The sequence below is a fragment of the Cavia porcellus genome, unplaced genomic scaffold, assembly GCF_034190915.1.
Source record: "Cavia porcellus strain 051 isolate PalLab524CR breed Dunkin Hartley unplaced genomic scaffold, mCavPor4.1 scaffold_21, whole genome shotgun sequence".
In the NCBI taxonomy this organism is placed as follows: domain Eukaryota; kingdom Metazoa; phylum Chordata; class Mammalia; order Rodentia; family Caviidae; genus Cavia; species Cavia porcellus.
This window is the reverse complement of record NW_026947504.1, coordinates 5209200-5230899: the sequence shown is the minus strand read 5'-3', so window position 1 is coordinate 5230899 and position 21700 is coordinate 5209200. Positions and strand designations below refer to the sequence as shown.

The following is a 21700-nucleotide window of genomic DNA, read 5'->3' as shown; positions in this document are numbered from 1 at the left end:
TCACAGATGCTCTTGTTTGTGAGCAATTCGGTTCACATGTAGAAGCAGAATTTTGTTTTTGTTCTCAAACTCTGCATTGGGTAATGAACACAAACATGGCCATCTTTTCTAGAACTAGGGTCCGAGCTAAGTTTGTCCTTGAGCCGAGGCACCACAGCACGCTGCATGGCTGATGTCTGGATGTGGCTTTGATCCTGAGGCTCTTCAGAGCTGCACCTGAGCTCACACAGTGTGTGTGCCCACACGCACACACGTGTGTGTGTGTGGATTCTTTACAAATGCTCTCCACACAGAACCACACCGCAGGAGCACAGGAGTCACATTGCCCCTTTCTCTCACTTGGCTGCCAGTCCTCTCCCTGCCCAAGGGCCAGGCTAGCTTGTCCAGAGCTGTGGCAGCAGGACTTGGGGCTCTGTGTGTCTGTGTGCCCCCACTGAAAGTCCCAGGGCTGCCGAATGTCACCTGTGCCCATGATTTTCAGCATGGTCCCTTGCATTGCTTTTCTTTAGGCACTGGGGGTTGAACTCAGTGCCTTTGTACTGGGCTACATCTCCAGCCCTATTATCTATTTTGATCCGCCTGCCTCAGACTCCCAGAGTCCTGGGCACCATGACCTGTCGTTCCTGGTTGATTGTGCTTCTGTCATGAAAGATCTGGGCTCTTGTCGAATGCTTTTTGCATTATTAAGATACAGTGTCCCTCTGACTGGTTTCCACCTTGAGCCACCCTCGGACTTCTGTAATAACCCCGCATGGTCCTGGTGCACAGGCTGTCTCAACACTCTGCTGAGTTCACTGTGCCAGTACTTGGACTTGCGCACTCATGGGAAAGATTTCTCTACAGTCCTCCTCCTACCCATTATTGAGAGCACATTATTGATGTCTTCTTCAACTATTTCTGCAGAATTCTTCATTTCTGCCAAATTTTGTTTAATGGACTTCAAGGCTGTTAGGTGCCTTTGAGTTTGTGCTTACTGCCTCCTCCTCATGTACGCACCCTTCCTTCAACACGTAAGGTCCTTGTCTCCTGCTGTGATTTTTCTACTTACAACCCCAGTTTTTCTTTTTCTGTACAGATCCCCTTGGTTCTCTTTTGTATTATTTGCATGGTACTTCTTTTCATTCATTTTCTACCTATTTGTACCTTAGAATTAAAAGGAATCTTGTAAATAGTAGAGGGATAGATCACAGTCTATGGGGTTTTATTGATTTTTGGGTTTATTTGCTTTCTGGGCTATCTGCATCTATCCTGGTTTTCAAATGGGGAGTTTAATCAGTTCACATGGAGAACAATTACTGATAAAATATCTCATTTCCTCCTCCAGTCTCCCTTCCTTTCCTGCTCTTGCCTCCCTCCCTCCCTCTCCCCCTGTATTAGGGACAGAACCCAGGGCTCTGTAGTGAACTCTGTCAGTTCCACAACCCCAACACCTCTCATAAAATTTTGAGACAGGCTTTTACAAGTTCTCTGAGCTGGGTTTGGATTTGTGATCATCCTGCCTTATTCCTTGCTCATTCACTATTAAGAAAATGACTAAAAAATGCAGATAGGGACTTAGGTTCAAAGTTACTAGCATTATTTCCCTGGGTTTCTAGCATCCAGTATACTCCTTATAAATTTAATTTAAGTCTCAGGCATCCAGTTCTCAATGTACAAAGTCAAAAGGCCAATCTTGGGAGGCCCTTTGATTATTTCATTTGTTGTTATTTGGCTTTTTGAGGCAGGATTTCACTACGTAGCTCAAGCTGGTCTTGAACTTACCACGTAGCCCAGGCTGGCCTCAAACTCCATGAGATCCTCCTGCCTTTTAAGTCCTGGGATTACAAGCATGTACCATCAAGCCTGGTTTTAAACCATTGATATATCTTATTTTGTAACTGAAAATGAGTTTTTGAGTTTATCGAATGCCTTTTCATTAATATTCGTTCCTTTAGCAATTAAAATGATGAACTATATCCACAAGTTTCCTAGGATTTAGTCAATCTCAAATGACCACAGCAGACCTTAACCTGATGATAAAGCACTGTTCTAGAAAATAACGTGGGGCCCCACTTGTTAACCTTCATTGGATTTGTAAACTTATGCCTGTAAGCTGGCCTGTACAAGCCTGCACCAGGTAAGGTCACATCGCTGCAGCCACACATGCCTGCCAGGAGGATGGGGACCGCCCTTCTCTGCCCCTACAGTGAGCCCAGCAGGTCCCACTGTTGGGTCAGGGTAATTTCCAAGGCACTGGCCCAGTAAGGGCTTTCACTGGGAGGAAAGGCCCCTATTCCACTTCACTATTTTTATTTGATGGAATTTGGTTTGTTTAAACTTTCTATCTCAGCTGAAGATAGCTTCGGTAACATTACTTCCTTTCATTAAAATTTACTTGCGTAGAATTGTCTGTCTCTCATGCTTTCTTACATTTTCTGTCTCGGTGGTTTTTCCTCCTGATTGGTCCTTGTTTTGTGTATTTCTGCTCCTACCTCTCATGGTGAGGTTCCTCTTTATCCTGATTTAGAGCAGCACTGGAAAGTACAGGTGTCACCAGTAGGCCCCAGCTCCAGGTCTGGGGATCCTGGCCCCGTGCATGACTGGAGTCAGATCTACATGGAGCCCATTGTGCCCTCAAGGCACCACGACACCCAGCACTACACCCGTGCTGTGGACATGGTCGTCACGCTATACCGCTAAAAGACGCAGCACGGACACCACGCTGGCCGCTACTCCTCAGCACCCGCGCTCCTTCAGCATCTGGGATGTACCTGGCCTGCTTGCCTGTCTCTGTTTGCTGCTCCCTCTGTGGGGGTCTCAGTCACACCCTGCACCCACTCTCACCCCAAGCTTTCTGCTTTCAAGCTGCATATCTGAATTGTTCAGCATTTTTCTGCTTACAGCTTAAAGACCTCCCTAGGGACTTCTGCTCTTGCCTCAGCTCTGGTTGCACCCCAGATTTACATGGGGGTCCCCGTGAGGCTCCCCGGTGAGCAGGAGGATGGGTAGAAGGACCTGGGCCTTGCTCTGTGAGCGGGAGGGCTGAAGTGGCTCTGGGCAAAAGACCAGGACAGGAGTCGAGATGCTGCTTTACAAATGTTTACTATCTTCTCCTCTGGGGCCTTCCAATTACCTCTCCTCCACACCCCCCCAGCCCCCTGCAGCCCACAGTTGGGCCAGCCTTGACCAGCCTGGCCATGGATGGGACAGTGTGGGGGCTGGTCATCAGGACACAGCCAGGCTGGCCAGCGCTGTCACGAGCACACTGAGGGTGGCCCTTCGGGCAGGGGACAGCGCAGGGGTGGGCTGGGGAGGAAGGGGTGTTTTCTCCATGTGATAGCGGATCCAATGGGAGAAATAGGAGACTCTGGCAAACACGGCAGGGTACAGTTGCTGGGTGCACCCCTGACCCCAGCTCACAATTCCAACCTGCACCCACGTGTGGTTGAGCTCACACACCAGTGGACCCCCAGAGTCACCCTGAAAAAGAAGTGGTCTGCTGAGGTCAGGGGGAGCAGCGCCCCCTTCCTATGGTCCCACAAGTCTAAGGACTCCGTGCCATCTCCGCGGGAACACACCTCACATGCCGTCTTTAGGTCCCCAGCGCACAGCATGTCAGGCTGGATGGCCGAAGGTGAATAGAGCATCCTGCACAGGGTCATCGGGATCAGGGGCAGCTGGGCCTCCTGCAGCTGGCTCGAGAAGTCGCCTATGGGAGAGGGAAGTCAGGCTGCATGTAGACAGGTGGTAGGGCAACCCAGGGCTTCACCCACAGTCCCCACCAGCCAGTCCAGTGCAGGTCCCACCCACGCTGAGGCTCCTCCCCCACTGCCCAGCACCTCCTGCTCCCCACTGGCACGGCCAGTGTGAAGGTTCCCCGCACCCCTCTACCCCCACTCCCACCCCACCAGCGGCAAGCCTGCGCTGGGGCCAGGTTGCTGACACGCCGCTGTTCCCAGCAGCACCAGCAGCCTCAGGCCAAACCCTCCCCCCCATCTGCAGCCGCAGCACCCCAGGGACCACGTGCCCCACCCATGCTCACCCTGCTGAGACACGAGCCCCCATCCCGTGACCCAGCAGGCAGAGCTGTTGTCTAGCTGCAGGGTGGGTGGCGGCAGGCACACGGGCCCCACTGCGTCTGAGAATTCGATGCGCGACTGCAGCTGCACCAGTGCCACGTCCCCGCCCACGGGGTGCCACATCTGGTAGGTGGGGTGCAGGATCAAGCGGCTCACGGCGAACCACTGTGTGTGCGCACCGGCAGCCCGCAGGTTGGTGAGGCCCACGTACAGGTCGAAGGTAGCGATACTCCTGTATCTGCGTGGGGGAGGGAAGACCTACTGCTGCTGCTGGCTACCTCTCGGATGGCTCGCTGAGCAGTGTCTGGGGCGCTCACTGGAGCAAAGGGGGTACGTGGGGGGGGCGGAGCGGGAGAGGAAGGAAGTGGGTGGGAGAGGGGAAAGCAGGGGGAGGGAGGGGAAGAATGGGGGAGGGGACCCTGCCACAGGCCACCCTCGCTCACCGGCCGAAGCAGTGCGCAGCCGACAGCACCCAGTAGGCGTCGAGCACCGAGCCGCCACACACGTGCAGGCCCGCGTAGTGCACGCTCACCTGCCACGGCCACCTCCCCGGAGCCGCAGGCGTGCCGCCCAGCACCCTGCCGTGGGGGGCGCGCTGGCCACAGGCAGGCGCGGGGTCTGTGGGGTGCGAGAGGACCGGCGGCGGCAGCAGCAGCAGCAGCAGCAGCCCTGGGAGAGCACCGCGGGTTCTCTCGGGCGCAGCCATTAGCCCCACGCTGCAGCCAGGCCCAGCGTGCACAGCGCCCCCCTCAGGCTCAGCGCGGTGGGCGGCGCCTCACTCCTGGCCTGTGCTGAGCCTTGGATGCCAAGAAACCTGCTGGTGCTGGCTTCATCGGCACCCAGGAAATCACACTTCTCCATGCAGGTTTTGACACGGGCATGTCTCCTTGTGATAAGACCCAGGAGGCATGGGTTTAGGTAATGAAAGATGAGAAAATTACAAAACCTGGATATCGATGTCAGGAGAACGGGGAGACGGTGTGGAACCGATGGTCTCCAGTCTGCAGAGCCTGGCTCCTCCACCGCGGCCCTAACACACATCTGAAATGTTGTCCAAAAAACTTGCTTAAAGCTTGTAATTCACATGGAAAAGTACAGGCCCAGGAGGAGTCAGGCAGATGTATCCCTGGAAAGAGGTTTCCGATGATGCTGTAGTGTTTACACAGCAGTGGGACCCAGTCTGCAAAAAAGTTGACAGGTCCTGGACAGCCTTGTCACAGCCTGGGCTGAGGACCTGAATATAGAGAACCTTTTCATGTGCTCGAGGTGGTCCGGAAAGGTTGATATTTGTAATCCCATGAAGAAGCTACTGGAATTCCAGTGAATGAATTCCAATCTACCACTTCCAGTGCAACCCTCAGACACTGAGACATATGTACAGTTGTGGAGATCCAGGGGTCCTAAGTCTAGCCAAGATGATGTTCACCAGAATAAAGGCCTCAACCCAGAGCCCAACCTGGGTTTTATTAATTCTCCATGAGGGGAGTGGCTCAGGGATGAGTGACTGGAAATATGTGACAGCTATGACTACCATGATGAGCTGGGCTAGGTAGGAGGTCTGAGGTCACCTCTGCATTATGCAGAGGGCAAGAAATGCAGGAGAGCAATCTGCATAACACAGCTGAGGCAGTAGCTATTAATCTGGGGCTGGTGCTTCAGCTCCCACGCAAAATCCTATGCTGGGTCCCAGGCAAGTTTACACTGCTTAAAGCCAATTGAAGGGACAAAGAAACAGCCTGGCCAGCTCTGTGCATATCATCAGTACATGGAGATAGGGCCAGATTTATCCAAAGTGGAGAGAGTTGCTTTTCTTTCTTTCCAAGGAGAACCTAGGAGATTTATTGGAGTGGTTCCCCATTCCCAAATAACACAGTCTTGCTCTTCTGGTCTGGAGGCTCATGCCTGGGGTAGGGTCAGCATGGCTGATCCTCAAGAGGCCCCTCCTGGGGTGAAAACTGGAAGAGGGTGCAAGAACTCTTGGACCTCACCCCTGGGCCTCACCTGGACACCCTGACACTGGCAGCTGGGATTTCAACCTGTGGATTCAGAGAAACAAGCACTGCCTCTACTGAGGAATAAAATCTGGAATGAGAAGGTGGTACACAGAGCCTCAGTCCCCCGCAGACATGGACAGGAGGCCCTGACACCGTGGGTGATCTGCATGCAGAAGCAGAGGGGGAGCCCACAGAAACAAATGGAAATGATCCAGGGGCATGAAGTGCAGTGGCCCTGTGGGGTGGACACTCTGGTGGGCAGGAACACCCTCAGAGGAGGGCCCCCAGGGGCAGTGATAACCCAGAGTGAGGTGGCCGGAGAGGGCCGGTTCTGCCTTGCAGGAAGGGAGCACTGGGCCTCTGGAACCAGGGAAGCAAAGCAGGGAGCCAGGCCCCACGAGGGTGTGACCCATAGTCGGCCACACCTGCGTTTGGCTGGACACAGAGGAAAGCACGGGGGAGGCTGAGTCAGAAGTGGGGCAGCCTTGGTGGACCTCAGCCTGGCCTTGAGTCACTGGGCAGCTCCAACCTGGCACTTGCAAGTGTCTGCACAGTGTGACCCCAGCGGCTCAGGTACCCCAGTCACTGGCAAAGCAAATTGGAAGGCTGGGGACATAGCTGTGTGGCCCAGTGCCTGCCTGGCATGCGTGAGAGTCTGAGTTTAATCCCCAATACTCAAAAAACAAACAAAAATTACAAATCAGAGCCCTGTGGGCACAATGACAGCATAACCCTTAGCCTGAGATAGTGATTTCAATAAAATCAAATACCTCTTTAGAACATAAGCAAAAAAATCAGAAACATGAGTGATATACCATGGAAAAAGAGATGTGAAGAAATCCAGAGAGCAAATTATCAGCCAGAAACCATAAAATGAATGTGCTTATTATGCTCAGGGGGATCTAGCTAGGCTTGTAAATTCTTTGCAACAACTGGAAACTATAAATTTGACAGGAGAGATTTTTCAAAGAGCCATCATGGAACTTCTAGAAATGAAAAACACAAAATTCCAAACTCAGAGCTCACTGAATGGTTTTAACCACAGTTTAGACCCGGATGAAGAGAGAATCTGCAAACTAGAATTCAGGGCCAGAGACTGCTCTGCCGAGAGGCGAAGGTGCTGAGAAGAGGGCCGGGGCAGACTCAGTGCTGCTGTCTCTGTGTGCTTTTAAAAAGGAAATAGTTGTTACTTTGATTTTAAAAAATAATCCAAGATGTATGAAGAGGAAGCTAGATTGTTTCCCACCTGAAATAATTAAAAAGTAAAACAAGAATAAACACAGGGCACTGGTTTGCAGAGCCCAGGCATCAGGAGTGAACGGTTGGGAGGAGGCGGCTGTGGCCTGGTGACACCTGCAGTGCCCAGGATGCAGCCGTGCCAGGCATAGTGCCCAGAGATGCCCAGAGGAAAGAGGGGCAGCCACAGGAGGGCCACGGAGTCCAAACAGCAGTGCGCTCACCATGGGTCCGTGGTGGCCCTGTCCCTGGCAGGGGCACATACGGCGTACAGGGAGAGGGCAGCACTGTCCACCCTGCTCACCAGTCCCAGAAGTAACTAGACTCAGGCAGCTAAAATGCATTTCCAGCTGAACTGGAGATTTGTGAGAATACAGATGTATCCAGCAGCCCACAAGGTGAAATTTGCAGTACCTGGCATCCACTCAGAGAATACTGGACACGCAGGGACACAGAGAAACGGCCCACAGCGGGGCAGTGTCCGGGCAGCCAGCATCGCTGACCCAAGGCAGAGGTGGATGGCACAGCAGCCCTCTGTGCCCGCTGGGGCACCCAGGAGCCCAGGAGACAAGGCCTGAGGCCCCAAGTGGACATAGCTGGACAAGCTTAAGGGTGGGCTGTTATAGATAAGATTAGTGAACTTAAATATCTGTGAACCTAAATAGAATTTGTCTAAAAGATGACAAAGAAAAAAATTAAAATCTGGTAGAATAAGTAGAAAATCAATAAAATAAAGTAAAGAAGACAGAAAATTAAAAGTAAAATTTAAAAATAAAAACCAGCAGAGGGCCAGGCGTGGTGATATATGCCTATAATCCCAGCACTCAGGAGGCTGAGGCAGGAGTATTGCTGTCAGTTTGAGGCCAGTCTGGGTTATGAAGTGAGTTCAAGACCAGCCTGAACTGTAATGAAACTGTCTCAAAAAGACAAAAATAAAAATAAAAAAAATTAAAAACACAGAAAGGAAATAAAATCCAGAGAAGAAAATAAGAAAATAAAAACATGAAAAGCAATCCAACCTATATATTAGTCACCTGTCCACAGGCTCCAGGAGAGGACAGCTCTGCTCAGCTCCAAGACTGGTCCCAGAGGACAAAGCAGAGAGAAGGGAGGAGCCAGGGCCCAGCGGTTCCTTGGCCACACCCTGGGGTGTGGGCTCTACAGCCTGTTCCATCGCCTCCCCTTCCACCACCAGTGACGTCAGAGCCCTCCTGATCAGCCATCTCTGGAGACTGCAGACACGCCCGCCCAGAGCCAGCTGTGTGTCATTTCCTAGGCATTTCTCAGTCTGATAGATGCACCACCCAAGTGAACCATTCAGACCTGCAAAACTCAAAGCCAGCTGTCAGATGAGGAGGAAGAGCTGAGAGAAGGGACCAACTGACAATGTCTAGGGTGATAGTAGCTGTCTGCAGATGCTGAGAGTGGCGAGGCCCTACAGGTAATAAAAGCACCCTAAGGACTCGGAGCAGCACCTTGCAGGAAAGTGGGTCATTTGGACCAAATGCTGAGATAGGAGCTTTGCTGTGCATGAGAGGAAGCAGCCAGGGCACCTGAGTCTGTGTCAACAAAAAGCTGTGAATGTTTATTAAAAGCACGTTTTAAATGAATAGTCTGGTCCAGAGGGCCTCCGAGGTGAATTCTACCCAGCACTCAGGGCAGAGTTACACTGGCTCTGCCCAGCCCCCTGGAGAAAGCTGTAGAGGGGGCACGAAGCCCAAATCACAGTCGAGAGCGGTCGGGGGCCAGTTCTGCCTCCTGCGGTGCTGGAATGAACTAGGGCTTCAGGGTCCCAGAAAACGCTCCACCATTGAGCCATCCTAGAGCCCCTGGCTTTTTAAAAAAGCAACTCAGACTCCACAGTATACATGGCAAGGTAATACGGCATCCACAGCTGTGGTTTGTCCCAGGGTTGCAAGGTTGGGTTGTTCTGGCACTTTAAAAACTCAACCTAGGATTTAGCTCAGTGGCACAGCACCTGCCTGGCAAGTGCAGGGTCTCTAGTTTGATTCCTGGTACAAAAAAGATGAAAAAGAATTTTTAAAAATCTGATCTTTATGGTTCACTGAATCAACAGACTCAGAAGGAACAGCTCACGTCCAGAAGCCAGTGTCTGTGCCTGAGGTTTTGAAATGTTTAATCCATTGAGAAGTACAAATCAGAACCAAACGGTGGACAGCCGTCCTCTGTGGGCCGCCGGGGCTCTGGGCAGCCTGAGGCTCAGGTCAGAAAGTGAGTGTGGCTCCAGAAATCTATAACTTGGAAGAAGCCCTCACCGCTGGAGGCCTGCGGCTGCCGTGGGGTGTGGGCAGGCATGGGGCCCCCCCGGAACCAGGGCGGCCAGCCTGGCTCCTCTAGGAGCCAAGGGGAGCCCTGGCCCCAACTTTGGGTAGGGAGGAGGGACGCCCGTCACTGGTCCCAGCATCCCACCTGGGTTCAGCTGTGCACTCTGAGTTTTCAGGGATGAACAGAATCCTGCTGTGCTGCCAGGTGACAGGCACAGGTCCCGCTCTCAGAGCTCGACCACCTCGGTGCTACCTCCTTCCTGTGAGCTGCCCGTCAGAGGCTGAGGCACCCAAGAGACAGGCATTTGTATGACATTGGCATGCTGGCCACCTTGGGCTGGTGGTCCTGTCCTTCCTTGAGGGTGGAGAGGGCTGGGCAGAGGACTGCCCTGGGCTCTGAGCCAGAGTGAGGCCCAGACTGCGAGGTGAATGGAGTGAGAGCCAGTGGGGCTGCTCTTGGCCAGCCCTAAGGGCCTGAGGCTGAGCCATGGCATGCTGAGAAGTCATGTGGCCCTTCGAACACTGATTAAAGAGAAGGGTGGCCCTGGGCAGCCCTGTACCTGCCCACAGGAGAGCGAGCTGCATGGCTGGTCCCATGGCTGAGAGCTGTGGGATGCATGTGGGGTGCCCTGTGCACCTTGCAGGCTGCTGTTGTGAGCATGCAGGGTTTGTTCCTGCAATGAGCGTGCCTGTGTCCTGCTGAGTGGCTGGTGAGGTGATCTCAGGCCTTCCTGCCCACCCTGCTCAGGGAGTATGGCCCTTATTGGGGCTCTCATATCTCACCCCCCCCACCGTCCCTCCCCAGGGACCAGCTTTCAGCTCTGCATCCGCAGGCTCCTCAGACCGATGAAGGAGGCTGGGTGGACAGGTCAGGGGTGTCCTGCAGGCCAAGGCATCCCTGGAGAGCTGGGGCAGTGGCAGCGGTGAGCAGTGTACCCCACGTGGCTGTGTGTACCGTTTGCCGTCCATGTGCACTGTGCAGTGATCCGTGTGCGGAGTGTGCACTGCACCGTGACAGCACAGCACTGTGTGACTTGGGGGAAGTGACCCCACCCTGCCTCCTGCTCCCCCCCTAACCCCCCGCACAGTACCCTGGACCCCTTGCCCTCAGCAGCAGGGGCTCCAGTTGGGCGGGAAGTCAGGCCTGTCTAAGCCAGGAGGAAGCATGAGGCCAGAGCGCCGCTGCCCTAGGAAGGCTGACAAGCAGGTGGAAGCAGTCTGGGTGGCAGAGTGCAGGAAGCTTTGCCAGGAGGCAGCAGGTCGGAGCCCTGGGGCCCTCAGCTCGCCTTGCCCTGGGTCATGAGGGCAGCACAGGGCCCCGCAGCTGTATGTCTGGCTCAGGTCCTGGCCCACTGAGGCCTGGAAAGCTGGAGCTGTCTCTGCGCTGCCGCAGAAGCTCAGACCTTGTGCCCCACACCAGCCCCTCGGTAAACATCCTTCGGAAGGGACAGCACTGTGGAGACATTTATAGGAGGTCGAGCTGCCCAGGTGGGCAGGAGTACGGGGAGCCATATGCCAGCCTGGACAGAGTTCCATCCTGCCCTATAGAGGAGCCCTGGGCTGCTCTGGCCACAGGCTCCTGCCTGACCTACAGGGACCCGCGGACACTCCCGAGTGTCCTCTGCCCAACTGTCCTGCTCTGCACACAGCTGTCACAGCTGAGCCGGCTGGTGCCTCCCCGGGCTGTGAGTCTAGAGGAGGGGATGCTCTGCTGCGCCAGTCACCTGCCTTTGACAGAAAGGGGAGGCTGGCAGGAAGGGCTCTTTCTCCTTGAGAACATGACACGCCACCTGCCTCTCTTCCGTCCTGCTTGTCTTCTGTCCTTACTAGCAGCTTGGCACAGCCTCTGTCCTTCCTGGGAGGCAGGCGGGCCCTGCAGCACAGCTTTGCAGCACCACAAGGGGCTGGGGTGGGGGCAGACCCCACCCTCTGGGTCTGGGGGCTGCTGGGAGCTAGCGGGAAGCCTTGTGCCTGCCCCGTGGCTCCAGGCAAATTGGTCTGTGGGAAGGACTGGTGGCCTGGCTGCCTGAGCAGCAGCCGCAGCCCAGGACAAACCACACCCAGCCTGGGCAGGGTCAGCCAGGGGCCAGGGAGCAGTGCCCAAGCCTGGGTCGCACTGCAGCCGGCATGCAAGGAATGCACACCAGCACCAGCCTGGCTGCGCCTGCCCAAGCCCAGCCCCTCGTGCCGCTCTGCTGTCAGCCCAGGGGGCACCTGACAGGGCCCCTCTCAGGATGAGCGGGATGAGGTGGGGGCAGGATGTGCGGCGTGCACAGGAGATGCCATGTGCCTGCTGCTCCCAGGCCCAGGCACAGGGAGGCTTGGAAGCTGCCTTCACAGGCACCTAAACCTGCTGTTCATCACCCCACAGCCCGACCCCCAGGCACAGCACCATCTTGCTGGCTGACACCTGGAATATTAGACACTCAGAACTCAGGACATCCCGGGGTGATGAGAAGCCTGGCACAGCGTTGAGGAGGACTGGTCAGAGACAGGCCGAGCCCAAGCTCAGGCCCTATTGCAAGATCAAACATGCAAGTGAAACAAACCAAATAAAGCAAATAAAAAATGAAATACTTGGGGTTCCAAGAATTTGGGGTGGGGTGCTTGGCAGGTATTGCAGTTCCATAGAGGTGGGGTGAGATGTTCCCCGGGCCCTGCCCAGAGCAGGCGGCTCCTGTGGCCCTAAGTGCAGAGGTCAAAGGGATAAGTGTGCAGGAGTGTGCTGACACCTGCACACGGCCCACATGACTGCACCTTCGTGTGCTGTGGGGTGGGGGACAGCACCCCACAGCCGCAGTCACAGCATCCCCATGAGCAGGGACAGAAAGACAAGTAGCTGTCACCCCAACAAGCCAAGCATGCGCGGGGCACTTCTACAGGGCCTTAGATGCATTTTAAGAACGATGGATTTTAAGGGTGTTTAAAGTTACTCCCTGCACCACACTGACAGCTTACAACTGCTGAAGGCAGGTGACTCCCTCCTCCTCCTCCTACCCCCAGGCCTTGATGCCCAGTAGGTGACCCTTGGGTGGATGCTGCCTGACGCTGTGGCCCACCCTGCATGGGTGGCTGTGCCTGGTGCCCCTCCTCGGCACTGCAGTGGGAGCAGCACTGGAGCTGGGGTTCTCAGCACCAGCCCTGACCCAGAGGCTCTGCTGCCCCACCCCAGTGCACCAGCTCTCCTCCCCAGCCCCTCTGCTTCCCAGATGTGTGAGGGTCCCCACGCCATGGGGACAGAGAGGTCCCTGCCTATGCCCTTGCCATGCACCCTCGGCCTCTCTGTGTGCTGGGCCATCCTCTGAGACTCCTAAGTCCAGGAAGAGGGTGGGGTGAGTTTTGGAAAAGGAGCAGAACTTCCTCTCTTGGTGACATGGTGGGTTGGGGATGGGGTCTCTGTCTACTTGCAGCCCACAGGAACAGGCCCCCTACTGCCAAGCTAGTGGGGCCACTCTTGTCCCACAGCGATTCCCAGCACAGGGCTTCCCGGCTAGCTCTGGTGGGAGCTGCCACCCTCAGGCACTGAGGGCTGCAGAGCTGGGCGCCTTTGTGGGGACAGATAGGTTGCAGCACAGACACCTGCAGGTCCAGGGAAAGGGTGGCAGCAGCACCACATGAGGACACCCAGGCAGGACATCAATCCCTCAGGGAAACTGAGGTATGGAAAGAGGGAGGGGCTGCAGGGCCACATGGGAACTGGAGGCTCCTGGCCACCAGCCCTCGGCCACACAGGGTGAATGCAGCACGGAGGGCAGGGCAGCACAGAGGCCAGGGCAGAGCCCACAGCCAGGTGTGCCTGTGGTGACTGTAGGCCTCCGCCTGCCCACCTGCAAGTCCAACCTACCTGTTGGACACCGCGGGGACACCATGGCGGCGGGGGGGGGGTGGCAGCTTTCCACAGAGCTGCGTTCACTCTGTCAGCCTCCCGGGTGCGAGGATGAGGGCAGTTTTAAAGGAAAACTGGGACTAAGCTGGTCCCGTGCAGTGACCCCAGCCCCACCTGTCAACAGCAACAACGGTCCCTCTGCCCATGCTGGGCACCATCCTGGGGCAGCTGCCCTTGCACTGGCACTGTCTGTGCGAGCGGTATCTCTGTGCCCCGGTGACCCTGCCTTCACGTCCCCAGGTCAGCATCAGTCACATCATGTCTCTGTCTGCGGGGTGCTGGGAACAGAACCTGGGACCAAGGGTGCTAGGCCTGCGCCCTGCTGCCCAGCCATACCCAGCCCTCTCTGTGTCGCACCTGCTGGTTTCTTGAGACCTCCGATGACCAGCTCGGAAGTGGGCACTGAGCAGTGGGTGCACGAACAGGGGCAGACATGATCTCCTCTCTGGTCTCAGCTCCCAGGAGCGGGGAGAGGGGAAACCATGGTGACTGTTGGGCAGCAGGGCAGACACAGGGGTACCTGAGCCCCAAATGGCTCAGCTCTGAGCCCAAAAGAGAGTCCCAGCTGTCCCGCTCCTGGGTTCCGATCCCAAATGCAGCTGTTCCAAAAGCCCAGATCCCAGGCCATGTTTCCCACGGAGAGCAAGGTAGAGTGGCCAGAAGTGCACCCGGGGGGATGTCCGAGCGGGGCCTTATGCTGCACATCGTCCTGAAGCAGAAGCTAGCTAAGAAAGTCGCTTGAATGTCCATCTTCCAACTTCTTCTGGAATGAAGAACAAAAGGACAGCAAATAGAGGATGATATGCTGCTATCAAGGGGGCCGATCCTCCCATGGCCTGAAATTCTTCCTTACTGTACCACCATGGAAGTGATTTTTGGTTGTTTTGAGACGGTCTCACTACATAGGCAGCTGGTATAAAACACCCCGATCCCCCAGGCCGGGTGCAAGGGACATCTCAGGGCCCACGCCTGGGCAGAGACTGTGCAGGTTCCAGTGCCCCCTGTGGACAGCCTTGCATTGCACCCGGAGCACACACCATGTGCACACATGTACCACTCATGGGTGCACACCCCAGCACACCTCTCCCGCGCATGCCCACAGCTGTGGCCCAGGCACCTACCACCCCACCACTTGGGGCTGACCTCATGACGAGGCCTCCTGGCCACACCAGCATTCGTGTTCCCAGACCCATCGCCACTCCGCGAAGCAGGCAGCAGGACCCTTCCACCTGACATGTTCTCAGGGTCCTCGATGGCAGGAAGGAAGAATGGGCTACAGCGTGGGTGCAGGCGCTTGGAAGCTGGGAAGGGGGCTCAACAGGCTCTACTCCACTCCTCTATTTGATGTCCTGCATCATGCAACGTTCTCTGGGACCAGGAGCCGGTGAGATGCCGGAGTGCCCACACCCCAGCCCCGGGGAACCCTAGGAACACAGCATAGCCCCAGTAGCTTGCAGGCTGCATGCCACCAGGTCTTGCAGGAGGGAGGCAGCTGTGTTACTGACTGGGCCAGCGCCTCCTTTTTGTGGAAAAGTGAGTTTTGATTTAATAAGCAAAGAATGCAGCCAGGTGTGGTGGTGCACACCTGTAATCCCAGCACTTAGGAGGCTGAAGCAGAAGGATTGTTGGCAGTTGAAGCCAGCCTGGGTTACATAGCAAACCACTGTCACCAATAACCCACCCCTCAAAACAAAATGAATGAACAAAAACCCAGGTCTGGGGGTCTATGACATCAGGGGAGTGGTTGATAACTCAACTGCCAGGGCCGTGTGCAGGAAGGATCACCAGGAGGGTTGGGTACCACTGAGGCATGCTCTGTGGAGGAGGGGTCCTGCCTTAGGGTCCTCACTCTCTCGGGCTGCACTTCTCCCTGCTGGTGCCAACCCCTAGCTCCTCCTGCAGCCTGCCCTGTCCTGTCCCATGCCGCAGCACCTGGGCTCCAGCCCTGGATCTGTGATGCCTTCCTTTTTTCACCAGGCACAGGGTGAATTGAATGACTCCCAGACCTCTGTGAGACGTGGCAGTGAAGATGGGGCCCAAGAAGCTGTGTGTCCACCTCCCTGAAAAGCAGAGGCTAGACTGCAGGCAAGCTGACTGCTGCAGCCCCTGGCCACAGCTGCAAGGGCTGTCTGGGGCTGGATGGTGGGCTCCCAGCCATGGCCTCTCCCTGAGACTGATGCCCACAGGTGACCTCCTGCACCCGTGACCCGGGAGCCCAGTCAAGGCTACAGCCACACACTGGCTGGGATTCCTGGACCCACAGTACCGCTGTCCCTCCCTGCTCCACTGCCCCACCCACCACATGCAAACCATTAAATCAGAAACATGCCTGACATGTGGAATGTGAGTTGGCAGGGCTGTGCACCATGGTACCTCCCTGTGAGCCCACAGAGGGTGAGACCTGGTGCAGTTCTCCTTCCCTGGTGCACCATGCGCTGTCTCCTGAGGCTGAGGATTCTGAGGGGTTAAGGGACAGGGAGGCTCTGGTGCCCAGGAGCCTTCCCAAGGGAGCCCAGGCATCTGAGGAGGGCAGGAGCAGGTGTCACATGAGGGGTGCAGGGACACGAAGGGTGCAGAGCCTGGGCCACATAGGCTGTGTGTAGGTCAGGGAGCTTCGTGCCTGAGACACCAGGTCTCCAGAACTCAGCTGGGACAGCTCAGCATGACAGGTGCAGAACAGGATGTTCAGAGGCAGAAAGGACCTGAGGTCTCAAGGCCAGGGCTAGAAATCCTGCCTAGGAGGGAGGACAAGGCAGGATGTGTGCGGCAGGATCGCAGGAATGGAGCACTGCCATGGGAGGGAAGGGCACAGAGGGCAGAGTGAGACGGAGTTGCTGGGTCCCAAAGTTCCTGGGTGTGGGTGTGAGGGCGGGGGACCTGGCTGGTGGGCAGGGATCAGAGCAGCTCCTAGGTAGCTCCAGGCTACGAGACCCGCACGGCTTTTCTCGGGAGTCTGGGAGACACAGGTGCAAAGATTCTGCAGGAGCAACCGAGGCCAGCCAAGCTCCCTGAAACGGCACCACGGGACCTGCGGCAGGAGGTGGCTCTGGGCACCGCTGCTGCTAAAACAGGGAGGGCCAGGGGGCTAGGGCCACCGGGACCTGCAGACTCAGGGTAGCACACAGCCACATCTGATAGAGAGCCCCGGTCCCACTGCAAGGCCTGGGGTCCTGCTCACTGCCTGGCTGAGCTGGAGTGCGGCTGGCCACACCTTGGCTTCCACAGGGACTGGGAGTGAAGAAATCTCTGCTGCTTGGAGCCATGCAGTTGTGAGTCTTTGCCTGGCAGCCTGAGCTGTGGACACAGATGCTGTGAGCAGGCTGTGGTTGCCGCTGTGACAGACTAAACATGTGTCTGTGGCCATGGAATCTGGAGAAGGACAAGCTCAAGGAGTCTGACGGAGGGAACAAAGCCGCTCGGGCTGGGCTGTCAGGGGGTGGGGGTAGGGTATGCACTGGGGACAGTGTGGTGGGGACCCAGCCGGAGGTGAGGGGCTTCTCGCCAGACGCTGCAGGAAAATTAGTGTAAAGAGGCTGTGACCTTGTGCCATTCTTGGGCATAAAGCAGATGTGCAGAAACCACACCTGGGGAGAGTTCTATGCAGTGCCGAAGGGTGCCCTCGCTTTCTCTTGGTACTCAAAATAAAATGCAAAACAAAGGCAATACAAGAGGCTGGAACTGTTAGAAAGGGAACCAAAGCAGCTCTTGGTGCTTCTGAGAGTCCTGGTCTGTCCAGCTGCGAGTGGAAAGCTGTCAGAAAGGCGTGGGGAGGAGGGTGCTGCCTACATCCACAGAGATCTGCGGGGCAGGCGAGGAGCATGGTCACCGAGATGGCTGGCTGGGAGCAGGGGTGGAGGGCCTGGCCTCTGGCGGCACTAATCTTGAGACCAGTGCTTTTGAGAACACCATGTCAGCAGAAGCAGCCAGTGCAGCCTGGGAGCTGCAGGGCCAGGAAGGAGCCTAGTGAGCAGCTGTGGGTTTCCAGGAACGGCTGGTGGAACTCCTGGACTGCACACTTTGTGCCCTCACAGGGAGGAAGAGTGGCTGCGAAGATGAGAGTTTGGGCCCAGAGGGTTATTTGCAGGCCTGCGACCAGATCTTAGTTCTGCTGGACTTTTTGCTTGGGTGTGGGACTTCTGTTCCCCTTCTCTTCCCGCCCTTTCCGGAGGAGCAGTGGGTTCACAGGAGACGGGATAGAAGTTTGGAGGGATCCCGTGTCTCCCTGCAGTCGCACACACAGCTCCCTCAGTGGAAAAGTCTCTGTTGCCCTGCTGCAGGCCCTGAGGCCCAGGCCCGCTCCTGGCGGCTCACTCCCGGGCTCAGCCTGCAGAGTGGCAGATGCCTGACGCCCCATCTTCATCAGAGTGGCTCCTCCCACTGACCCTCCTGACCACGCTGTGACCTTCGATCTTTTCACACTCAGTAGGTGTTTGTATTCCTGTTGTCAGAATCCTGTGGCATCTGTGTATCCGATGGGCTTCTTTCAATCTCACGGCCCACTCTTTCTTTACGATTCCCGGTATCGATAAAAAGGAAAAAGACAAAAAAAAAAAAAAAAAAAGATAGAAATAATACAGAATTTTTAAAAACAGGAAATTAACACTAGTTAATATACTGCTTATTGTATTCTGAGAAGTAGTTGTTCAAGTTACAAGATTTAGGCATAAAAAATGATCAAACCATTCTTTTTGATGAACTTACAGATTAGCACTGTAGTTCTCCATCTTGTGTATACATATATATATAGACGTACATATATACAGTAATCTTTTCTTCTTTCCTTTCCCCTATCACAGTTGCTTTTTTCCTTTTGAATACTTTCTTTCCCTCTCCTTCCCACAATATCTATTTTACATTTTGGATCTTATTACTCTTTCAGTTTTTTTTTTTTTTTTACACTAGGGAGACAATGTGATATTTACATGTGTGAGTTTGATTTATTTAATTTATGAATATGGTCTCAAGTTGCCTTCATTTACCTATAAAAAAGCCTCAAGTTTCTTCTTCTTTTTTTTATCTTCTTGAGACAGGGTCTTACTATGCAGTTTGGGCTGGCCTTGAGCTTACTTTGTAGCCCAGGCTAGTTGTGAACTCGTAACGATTCTCCTGCCTCAGCCTCCCAAGTGCTGGGATTATAGGTGTGCACCACCATGCTTGGCTTTTAAATTTACCCTTTTTTATAGCTGAGTAATACCCTATTGTATAGGGCTGGGGATTTAGCTCAGTGGCATAAGCACCTGCCTTGCAAGTGTGTGGTCGTGAGTTCAATCCCCGGTACCGATAAAAAAAAAAAAAAAAAAAAAAAAAAAAAAAAAAAAAAAACCTACTCCATTGTATAAAAATAGATCTTTTTAATCCATTCTGTGGTTGATAGGCATTTGGGTTGGTTCCAAAATTTAGCTATTACAAATTGTGCTGCTATAAACATGGGTGCACATATATTGCTGTGGTACAATGTTTTCAATTCTTCTGGAACAATACCCAGAAGAGGAATAGCTGGATTAAATGGGACTTCTAATCTTCATTTTTTGAGGAGTCTCCACACTGATTTCCACAGTGGTGGTGCCAGTCTGCACTCCCACCACAGTAGAGAAGCATTCCTTTTTCCCCACAGCCCCACCAATATTTATTATTGGTTGATTTCTTGATGGCAGCCAGTCTCTCTGGAGTGAAATGGAATCTCAATGTTATTTTAATTTGCATTTCTTGAATGACCAATGATGCTGAAAAATTTGTCATATACTTATTTGCCATTTGGATTTCTTCATCTGAGAAGTGCATGTTCACCTTAGATGCCCATTTCTGGATTCGGTCTTTCAATCTGAGAGGGAGGGGTTGATGTTTTTCAGTTCTTTATATGTTCTAGATGTAAGTCCTTTGTCTGAGAGACAATTGGCTAAAAATTTTCCTATTCTGCAGGTTTTATTCACTCTATTGGTGATTTTTTTGAAGTGCAACAACTTTTTAATGTGATGAGATCCCAGTTGTTGATTCTTTGTGAAGTATTTCCCTTGCAGTTTGTGTTTTGTTCATGAACAGTCTGCCCACCCATGTCTTCAAGATTTCTACCTACCTTGTCTTCCAGGAGATATAGTGTTTCTATTTTGATATGTAGATCTTTGATCTATTTTGATGTTAGTTTAGTGCATGGTGATAAACATGGATCTAGTTTTAGTCTTTGGCATGTAAGCCAGTTTTTCCAGCAGTATTTAGTAAAGAGGCTATCTTTTGTCCATGAACGTGTTTAGCCCTTTTGTCAAAGATAAGGTTGCCATGTGCCTTTGTAGTTGTGTCTGCATATTCTCATCTGTTCCCTTGATCCTCAGATGGTTTTTTTTGACAGTGCCATGCTGATTTTATCACAGTAGCATTGTAGTATAATTTCAAGTTAGAGATTGTGAGGCTCTCTGCCTTTTTGCTCAGGATTGCCTTTGTTATTCTAGGTCTCTAGAATTTTAGGAATATTTCTTCTAGATCTGTGAGGTATGTTAATGATATTTTGATCGAGACTGCATTAAATCTGTTAAACAGTTTTGGGAGTATAACTGTTATGGGAGTTTTCATTGTGTTGGTTCTTATCTAAGAGCAAGGGATATCTTTCCATTTTCTGATATCTTCTTCAATCTTTTTTAGAGTACTATTGTTTTCAATGTATAGATCTTTTATATCCTTTGTTAGATTGATTCCTAAGTATTTCATTTTTTGGATGCTATTGTCAAAGGTGTTATTTCCATAATTTCTCTCTCAGTGATTTTGTTATTTGTGTACAAGAAGGCTATTGATTTTTGAGTGTTGACTTTGTATCTAGCTATTGCTGCCAAATTTGCTGATTACCTCTCGTAATGGAGTTTTTGGGATCTTCTATGTAGAGTATCATGTCACATGCAAATAGTAATAATTCAATTTCTTCCTTTCCTACCTTCGTTCCTTTTATTTCTCTCTCTTAATTGCTCTGGCTAATGTTTCCAGCACCAAATGGAATAGGAACTGTGACAGCAGACATCTTTGTCTTGTTCTTAGAGTGAAAACTTTCAGTTTTTGTCTATTTAGTATGATGTTGGCTGTTGGTTTACCAGAGATGGTAATTTTATCAGATTGAGGTACAGATCATTTTCCAATTTTCTGTAGGGTTATCATGAACAAGTGTTTAACTTTATTAAAAGCTTTTTCTGCATCTATTGAGACGATCATATGATTTTTGTCTTTGGCTCTGTTGATGTATATTTCATTTATTGATTTTTATATGTTGAACCATCCCTGCATTCCTGAGATGAATTCCACTTGATCATGGTAATCTTGATGATTTGCTGCATTCTATTTGCCATATTTTATTAAGAATCTTTGCATCAGTGTTCATTAGTGAGATTGAACTACAGTTCTCCTTTTCGGTTGGGTCTTTCTTTGGTTTTGTTATCAGTAATACTTGCCTCCACAAATGAGTCAGGGAGAACTACTTCCCTTTTAATTTCATTGAAGAGTTTGAGAAATACTGGCTTAAATCATCTCTAAATTTCTCATAGAATTCAGTCATGAATCTATCAAGATCTGGGCTTTTCTTTGTTGGTAAGTTCAAATCAGCAGGAAGTCAAGGAGTGGAGTTCAACCCAGAGTGGACGCACAGACTGCTGTATGCTGAATGGTTCTGGTTCCAACCTCATGGCCAGAAACCAGCCTGAACTTTAGTGGAACTAGAAGTTAAGGCTTTCCAGGATTATCAGATACCTCACCATAAAGCTGCAGTTGGCTTTCTGGGATTAATTCACTCAGATCTGGACTCTGTCTGCCCACAATGGCTATCAGTGACAACAGAGACATTCTTCAAAGTGGACACTTTTTAAATTTTCATTCTCTCTTGGTCTTTTTTTTTTTGGTTGTTATTGTTCTTTCTTGATTATTAGTTCTTGTTTTTGTATGAATGTGAACATGGTTATTAGTTTTTTGTTGTTGTTGTTGTTCCGTTCTTGTTTTTATTTCTTCCTTCTCTTTCCATCCTGTTTTCTTTACCAGTTTCTCAAAGTTTGCATAATTCTTTGCCCTCCACCTTGCTTCTAATCTCTTCCTGTTCTTATATTTCTCTATTTTCACCTAACACCCTTTAATTTTTTTCCCGAGGGTAAAATTGATATATTGAGGGCTTATTTACTACATATAATTTTCTGGTTCATTTTAGATTTTGTCATAAAACCAAAAATCTGGTTCATAGGGTCAAAGGTGCCAAATTAATAGTTATATCAGTTTGTC

General features: G+C 52.4%; 1 protein-coding gene across 4 annotated transcripts; it reads right to left on the bottom strand.

The window, feature by feature from the left end:
• Positions 1-3062: 3062 nt before the first annotated feature.
• On the bottom strand, positions 3063-8420 carry Prss38 (serine protease 38). 4 transcript variants are annotated; one of them, XM_063232159.1, is made up of 5 exons: positions 8323-8420; positions 4502-5238; positions 4022-4296; positions 3558-3688; positions 3063-3459 (listed from the first exon to the last, which is right to left on the bottom strand). In XM_063232159.1, the coding sequence occupies exons 2-5, from the start codon at positions 4762-4764 to the stop codon at positions 3205-3207; spliced, it is 924 nt and encodes a 307-aa protein (XP_063088229.1). In that variant the 5' UTR covers positions 4765-5238; positions 8323-8420; the 3' UTR covers positions 3063-3204. The 4 variants fall into 4 exon arrangements, with proteins under 4 accessions (XP_063088229.1, XP_023416218.1, XP_023416217.1 ...); XM_023560450.2 differs by having other exon boundaries at positions 5005-5099; positions 8323-8372; XM_023560449.2 differs by having other exon boundaries at positions 4502-5099; positions 8323-8351.
• Between the last annotated feature and the right edge of the window lie 13280 nt (positions 8421-21700).